This window comes from Eptatretus burgeri, chromosome 4 (assembly GCF_056783735.1).
Source record: "Eptatretus burgeri isolate ZD-2024b chromosome 4, Ebu_testis_v1, whole genome shotgun sequence".
Taxonomy (NCBI): domain Eukaryota; kingdom Metazoa; phylum Chordata; class Myxini; order Myxiniformes; family Myxinidae; genus Eptatretus; species Eptatretus burgeri.
The window spans coordinates 130,229,514-130,238,112 of record NC_140964.1 but is presented as its reverse complement, the minus strand read 5'-3'; the positions used below and the strand labels follow the sequence as shown (position 1 = coordinate 130,238,112).

Genomic DNA, 8,599 nt, shown 5'->3' with positions numbered 1-8,599 from the left:
GTTATTTGAAAAAAAGTGTCCCAAGGTTAAAAGGGGAGACAAATAAATATACCTTAGGATAAAAAGGGGGTTTACTTTTTAGGGCGGAAAAAAATGAATTGCTGAAAATCCCCCATTCATTTACATGGGGAAAAGTGAGCCAGAATCAGTATATTCACCCTACGTGTGTGTGTGTGTGTGTGTGTGTGTGTGTGTGTGTGTGTGTGTGTGTGTGTGTGTGTTGTGTGTGTGTGACCGCCGTTTCTCGACAACCCCTGGTCCGATCTAATTGAAACTTGCCAGGAATATCGCTGGGGACCCACGGATGTGCCTTTTCAAGGTTTGATATTAATCGGACAAGCAGTTCCCAAGTTACGGCCATTTCTGTGTCAACCAATGACAGGACACGGTGCTATGACATTACAAATGACGCCACAATTAATGTTGTTTTTTTTTTTTTTGCACAATACACGCCACAATTCTTCTTCTTCGTTTGATACGACGTCATAATTGACGCTGGGGACCTGAGTATGTGCCTTTTCAAGGTTTGATATCGTTCTTCATCCGTTTCAGCTGTTTCCCAAGTGTTTCCCAAGGTTTGAAAGCTGGTTTTTTTTCCAAGGTTTGACTTAATTGTTCAAATTATAAATTAATCCCAAGGTTTGAATTTTCCCAAGGGAAACAGATGTTTCGCAAAGGTTTCGAAGCTGTTTTTTCCCAAGGTTTGAATTAATTGTTCAAATTATTCATTAATCCCAAGGTTTGAATTTTCCCAAGGGAAACCCCTGTTTCCCAAGGGTTTGAAAGCTGTTTTTTTCCAAAGGTTTTAATTAATTGTTGTGCTTGGTAGACATTTGTGAATACATTTACAGAGAGAGGGGCGAGAGAGGAGGGGGAGAGGGGGGCGAGAGGGGGTGCAAGAGAGGGGGCGAGAGAGGGGGGCGTCACAATTCAAGAGAGGGGAGAGAGGAGGGGCGAGAGAGGGGCGAGAGAGAGAGAGAGGGGAGAAAGGAGGGGCGAGAGAGGGGGCGAGAGAGAGGGGAGAGAGGAGGGGCGAGAGAGGGGGCGAGAGAGAGGGGAGAGAGAGGAAGGGGGAGAGAGGGGGCAAGAGATGGCGGGTGAGGGAGGGGGGGACGAGAGAGAGGGGGCGGCACAATTCTTCTTCTTCTTCTTCTTCGTTTGGTCTGTCATCACAATTGATGCTGGGGACCTGAGTATGTTTCCCAGGTGTTTCCCAAGTTATGGCCATTTATGATACGGTTGGTCCGATCTAATTGAAACAATGCCCCAATCCAGTTGTCATTTTCGAGAGAGAAGGAACGAAGCTGCACGTACGGCCACGCTCCTACGGGCACGCATGTACGGGCCCGCACTTACGGGCACGCACGTACGGGCCCGCACTTACGGGCACGCACGTACGGGCCCGCACTTACGGGCACGCACGTACGGGCCCGCACGTACGAGCACGCACCTACGGGCCCGCACGTACAGGCACACACGTACGAGCAAACACCTACAGGCCCGCACGTACAGGCACACACGTATGAGCACGCACCTTCGGGCACGTACACAATTTTTTTTTTTTTGCACGATTGACGTCACAACTTTTCTTTTTCTTCGTTTGATATGACGTCACAATTGACGCTGGGGACCTGAGTATGTGCCTTTTCAAGGTTTGATATCGTTCTTCTTCATCGGTTTTAGCCTGGAGGCCACGCACGTACGGGCATGCACCTACGGGCCCGCAACTACGGGGCCGCACATAAGGGCACGCACTAGTTTCTTTTAATTATCAGATTTCACAACAGATTGACACATTTAATACGGATGATATCCGATCCTCAAAACTGAAATAATATTTCAATGATATACTTTAATTAGTCAGTGAGAGTTGATCGTGGAAAATCTTATCATATAATGCATGAAATCGCTCCATGCTCCTAATTTGAAAACTATAGTACTTACAAAAGTGATGTATATGGCAATTCATAGCAATGATGAACAGGCATTTGATAAGAGTGAAGAAAGTGTGTTTTTTTTTGGGGGGGGGGGAATTAATCGTTAAGAAATCGTTGCGGCCTGTTCCAAGTCAAGGTGTGGGTGAACAAGCCAAAAAACATGGCGGCTTCAGACTCCAGCAAGGTTACCCAGGAAACACCTTCAGACCCAGAGAGCGAGGTGGCTGAGCATCACCTGATGAAAGATATAATTAAATAATGCCATTAATTATCTTCAAAAGGGGTGTTTTAATTAACCTCAGCACCCAACTGCACTTCCTTGCTCTTGCATTTCCTTGGACTTTTCTTGGTATGCATGCAAAGTTTCAGGCTGCGAGGTTTTATGGTTTTGGAGTTATGGATGAGACACACTGACAGATTGCCATTTATAAATTGTGATTATATTGTCTAAAAGGACACTATGAATTGTTGGGTAATTTGTAATTACAATGAATTGTAGGGAAATTGTAGGATTGATAAAAATCAATCAAGGCATGCCTATTTATGGTTGGTTGACCCAATAATTTTGTTGGAAAAGAGTGGGCCATGGTCACAAAGAAATGTGCAATTTTCATCAAGGGTTGCCACTTGTAAGACAAGCATATTTGAATTCCCCAGACATTATTACCCATAAAGCACCGAGCCAAACTTTTGCACTCAAAAACTCAGCTCCTGGACCATAAGAGCAGCAGAGTAGGTTCATGTGACACGTGAGAGTCAGAGTCTGAACGCATTCCAAAGGTTATGGAAACCATTGTGTTTTCTTCAAAACATTGCATACCCCCCAACCACTCTCTCTGTACCCACCTTACCCAGTCATAACAAACTGCTCCTGAATTAGCCTGGTGTTGTCTTTTGTGGTTTGGGTGGCTGGCTTAGGATCCTAGGGTCCTGATTTCGAGCCCCGCTGGATGCAGAATTAATACCAGTTGGGGTCAGCTCAGCCTGTCATCCTTCCGAGTTTGGCGAAATGTGTACGAGCGTAGAGGGGCACAGCTGTGCTCCAAGAAATAAGAGCTCCCTGGCAGCCAAGCTGCCATACACAAGAACAGAACAGCTCCTGGATTCTGTGTCTTTTCATCCTGAGAAGTTGTAAAAGTTTCCAGCAACCCGAGCTTGAAGTTTCTAGTAACTTTTCCTCTGCAACTGGAGCAGATGGCATCAGCTCACATATTCTTAAAACATGCTGTGCTGCTCTTGCACTTCCTCTCTCTGTCCTTTTTACACTTCCAAAAATGGAATCCCTTTAACTGCAAACCAATCAGCTTACTTCCAATCATCAGCAAGGTCATGGAATCCATCACAGTTTACATAAAATGAAACCTTTTCTCCAACAGCCTCCTCTCAAATCATCAATGTGGATTCAGAACAGGTCATTCTGCCTTGCACATGCTGCTTTTACTCTCCCAACAATGGGTGGAGGCCTTCTATGAGACATGATACACATCCTTCCAGGGATCCTTCCTCTCTGGGTATATCTTGAGCTTTCGATGTGGTCTTTTGTCGAAGAATAATAATTACTGTATATTCAAGTATTCTCAATTATATTGACTTGTTGAATTGTTTTTGCTACTTTATAAATTTAATTTTTGCACAAGAGTCGAACTGACTGTCAGTAATGTTTCCCTTTTGATTAAAAAGTAATGTTTCCCTTCCCTTTTTTTGACCTACATATTTTTAAAAGCAATATCTTATTATGAAAAAAGGTCTTGCTCGTTGCAGAGAAACAGGGTGACCTGGTTGATAACACTGCAAACTTTTGCCGCAATTGTGTCATTCTCTCCCTCCCACCCCAAGTATCTTGAATTGCAGTTTTGAGTTCTTTGGACGAGAGTTGATCAGCTCATCTCCAAGTTGAATTGCCAAATGTCTCACCCTCCTTTGGAATGCCAAATTGTGTATCAGAGGGATTACAGATTACTTCTGTTTCGGTGAAGTCCATTCAAATGTATCAGTGAATCCTTGAATGTTCTTCCTCCTTTCTACAAAATGAAAGATTCTCCTTTGGTATGCTGATCGATCAACTGTGTGGAAACTGAGTTATTTTCCACAAGACTCTCCAAATTGTCTGCCTGTCAAATCCAAAGCCAACTCCATTCTTAGATTACTGACTTTCCTTCACTTGCTTCCACAAACCCTTTCTTCTCTTTTCCTTGTCAAGGCTGGAGTAGCCCCACTGCAGTGTTCTCAGCCACACCTTACTCCTAATCTTAATAAATGATCTCACTGACTCTGTGGAAAGTCCCCATTGTCTCTTTGCTGACAACACCACTCTCTGCCACGACATCCCTCATCCTGACAAGACAGCAGCCTCTTCCCTCTCTTCAGACCTTGAGAAAAATCACAAACTGGTCAAACATCTATTTCTATGCCCCAATCTCCCCCCTCCCCCCCCCCAAGAACTATAACCACAAACCCATCTACTTTCTCAACAACCCGCTTGAAGAGGTTCAGTCACTTAAACTCTTGGTTCTCACTCTCAGCCAAACCACATTTCAAAGTTCATCTTCAAATCCAGACCGGACACCCACCATCTGACTTCATCCATGCTCACTCTCCTGTATGGATAGTCATATGCTTATTCAAATGACCTTTTTGAGAGAAACCTTTATCACAGACAGAGCATTTGTGAGGTCGCTCTCCTGTATGAATCATCATGTGCAAATTCAAACTGCTTTTTCGAGAGAAACCTTGATCACAGACAGAGCATTTGTAAGGTCGCTCTCCTGTATGTATCCTCATATGATTATTCAAACTGCATTTTTGAGAGAAACCTTGATCACAAACAGAGCATTTGTGAGGTCGCTCTCCTGTATGGATCCTCATATGCAAATTCAAATTGCTTTTTTGAGAGAAACCATTATCACAGACAGAGCATTTGTTAGGTCGCTCTCCTGTATGGATGCTCAAATGCAAATTCAAAGAGCCTTTTCGAGATAAACCTTGATCACAGACAGAGCATTTGTGAGGTCGCTCTCCTGTATGGATTCTCATATGCTTATTCAAATCACTTTTACGCGAGAAACCTTTGTCACATACAGAGCATTTATGAGGTCGCTCTCCTGTATGGATCCTCATATGCGAATTCAAATGGCCCTTTCGAGAGAAACCTTGATCACAGACAGAGCATTTGTAAGGACGCTCTCCTGTATGGATCCTCATATGATTATTCAAACTGCTTTTTTGAGAGAAACCTTTATCACAGACAGAGCATTTGTGAGGTCGCTCTCTTGTATGGATCGTCATATGCAAATTCAAATGACCTTTTCGAGAGAAACCTTGATCACAGACTGAGCATTTGTGAGGTCGCTCTCCTGTATGGATCCTCATATGATTATTCAAACTGCTTTTATGAGAGAAACCTTTGTCACAAACAGAGCATTTATGAGGTTGTTCTCCTGTATGGATCCTCATATGCAAATTCAAATTACCTTTATGAGAGAAACCTTTATCACAGACAGAGCATTTGTGAGGTCGCTCTCCTGTATGGATCCTCATATGCAAATTCAAACAGCTTTTTCGAGAGAAACCTTGATCACAGACAGAGCATTTATAAGGTCGCTCTCCTGTATGGATCCTCATATGCTTATTCAAATCACTTTTATGAGAGAAACCATTATCACAGACAGAGCATTTGTGAGGTCGCTCTCCTGTATGGATCCTTCTATGCAATTTCAAATGGCCCTTTTGAGAGAAACCCTTATGACAGACAGAGCATTTGTGAGGTCGCTCTCCTGTATGGATCCTCATATGCTTATTCAAATCACTTTTTTGAGAGAAACCTTTGTCACAGACAGAGCATTTGTGTGGGCGTTCTCCTCTGTGGATCCTCATGTGTATTTTGATGTCTCTCACTGAAATAAAATCTACACTGCAGATATTACACTTATAATGCACTTGCCTTTCCATAACCTTTTTGGGTTTGTTTAACTCAATGTTGATCTTTGTGCTGTTTTCACCAGATGTGCACTTGTATTTTGAAGGTCGTGAGTCTTGTTCTTGGGATTGTTGCTTCAAAATAAACATCTTCTTCACTGTCAAGCTGCTTCTGGACCTTATCTGTCCAATCGGACTTCTTGATTGTTCTACATAAACAAAGAACAAGAAGTTATTTTACGTTTTTTTTGGTAAAACCCGAAATGCAAAATATTCCACGATTTAAATTTTTTTTTAAAAACCCTCAATTCAAAAGATTGAATGTTCATTTTGAAGGTTTCTGCTCACCTGTTGCAGAACAGACAGTACCACCATTTGTCAAATGAACATCTGAATCTTCCTTTATGGAATGATATCTTAAAGTTTCTGAGACAGATGCATCCATCTGTTGTCTGGATTCCACATTTACAGGATCGACATCACCTGAAAATAATGAAAGACATGAAGTTTAAAACACTGACAAATATAAATCCGGTCAACAAGCAGTGAACAATGGACATCACTTCCGCTGTTAGAACGAGGCTCCCTTATGCTGCCAACAGTATAGGAGATGAATTGAGGTGTTTACAACGAGAAATAGAAATATTATATATATATATATATATATATACATATATATATATATATATATATATATATACATATATATACATATATATACATATATATATATATACATATATATACATATATATATATACATATATATATATATATATATATATATATATATATACATATATATACATATATATACATATATATATACATATATATATATATATATATATATATATATATATATATATATATATATATACACAGTATATACGAGCACATGTGTGTCACAACCATTTCAGAGCGAAGTATTTCTGCATGCTCGACTCGGTATTACCATAAATTTGTGTCTGTAAGCCACACTGTAATTTTGCGACCTCTCGCATTGACTTCCGGTTTGGGGATTTTTATGTGTGTTGATCGAACTGGCACTGCCACTGCCGCATACAACACATAAAATCCAAGTTTTCCTTCCAAGACAACCTCAACGACGACCTTCGTCTTCACTCGACCAGCCCAGCCAGCACAGCACCGCACAGCTCAGCACAACCCAACACTCACACACGAGTCACCTTGTGCTCGCCTCTTTCTAGACCGGGGGAGGAGCGTGTATGCTAATTCGCGGATCAAAACGTGCTTGGAGGTGGGGCCACGCCACCCGACGTTTAGCCATTGGTCGGGCAAAAAGGGGCGTGAGCCTCTCCTGATCCGATTTCCCTCCCGTAAAGGCATCCATTTGTACTCGCGGCTCGACGCGTTCGGAAACAATCACCGAATGGGCCCTGGACAGCATGACGTTCGGTGTTGACAGGTGGTGTGGTGGATGGTTGTGGAAGGAGAAAGGCGAAGGTGGTGGGGGGTTTGCTGTGGTGGTTTGGTTGTTGGCGGGCGTTGCTTGGGAATGGTGGTGAAGCGATGTTTGCGGGATGGAGTTGTGGAGGTTAAGAGGCGAAGGTGGCGGTGTTTGAGTTGTTGGGGGATTATTGGTCCAAAATAACGATAGAGAAAGAAAAATGGCTAACTCAAAGCATCGCAACCCGGATGAATCACACATATTCCCTCTAAACAACGGGTGTGGACTAACTACACATGAACTTATCAATATATCTAACCTGAGGACCTTTCTGGTCTATTCAAAATTTCCACAGCAGCAACACTACCCCCTCCCCTTTTTACAGAGTCGTCCCGAGTCGTCGAATTTTCGTGTGCCATCATGTGTAGTTCTCCCCTAATAAGTCTTTCCTTCGGATCCCTGAGTGCGACATTCAGTGCATTTGTGTCCCCAAAATAAATAACCTACGGGCTGAGTAACTAACTAAACAAACCCACTCATACGGACGACTTAAATAAATTGCCGGCGCTAAGACACACATGCCGGGGGCGCACTCATACACAATACACAACTTAACACCTTAACCTTATAATTTACACTCTTCCATGGCCCAGGATCAATGGACTCTGCAAAGAGAAAAACAAAAGTCAGCAGGGAGCCAGGCTGCTCGCACACAGTCTCTGGCTCAAGTAATGCAGGTGACAGGGAACGTGGCTGGCTGCTCAAACGCAGTCCAGGACCCTCCCCTTTTAACATGGACGCAGTCAACATAACGGCGCATGAGCTGCGCAACGCAGTCTCCGTGCCAGCTCAAGTGGCTAATAACACACAATGAACACAACGGATTTATGGATGGATGGATGAATGGATGGAGGGAAACAAAGAACGGTGCACGGGCCGCCACTGCAGGCCCGTGTTGTAGCTGCCAACAGTGCAGTACTTGCAGCTTGCGTAATGATCCTGGCGCACATGGCAATGAACCAAAGGGGGGGAGATGCAAAACAGAACGGGGGCAAAAGATGACGAGGGCAGTCGGCATGGATGGCAAAGGTGGACAGGCAAGGCATGGCATGATAAGGCCGCTGTAGCAAACACAGCTGGCAGATGAAATGACCGGCACAGGCCTTGCAGTAAACACCAGCAGGTGACGTTGGCCGGCACAGACCTTGTAGCAAACAGCTGGCAGATGAAATGACCGGCACAGGCCTTGAAGTAACACAGCCAGCAGATGAAGTTGGCCAGCACCTTGCCTTGAAATGGAGGTTGGTGAAGGGAGTGGGGTGGTGCTGGCCACTCG

At 43.6% G+C, this 8,599-nt stretch overlaps 1 protein-coding gene across 2 annotated transcripts in view; it reads right to left on the bottom strand.

The window, feature by feature from the left end:
• Positions 1-987: 987 nt before the first annotated feature.
• The window catches only part of LOC147029115 (uncharacterized), a 31,304-nt gene continuing 23,692 nt past the window's right edge, over positions 988-8,599 (bottom strand). Inside the window, exons 3-5 of one of the 2 annotated variants that reach the window (XM_085876195.1) lie at positions 6,201-6,335; positions 5,936-6,061; positions 988-2,172 (exon numbers count right to left, since the gene is read on the bottom strand). In XM_085876195.1, coding sequence (XP_085732321.1) covers positions 2,123-2,172; positions 5,936-6,061; positions 6,201-6,335 — 311 coding nt within the window. In that variant the 3' untranslated portion in view covers positions 988-2,122. Of the gene's footprint in view, positions 6,062-6,200; positions 6,336-8,599 lie in introns of both variants that reach the window. The other variant, XM_085876194.1, reaches the window with a different exon arrangement.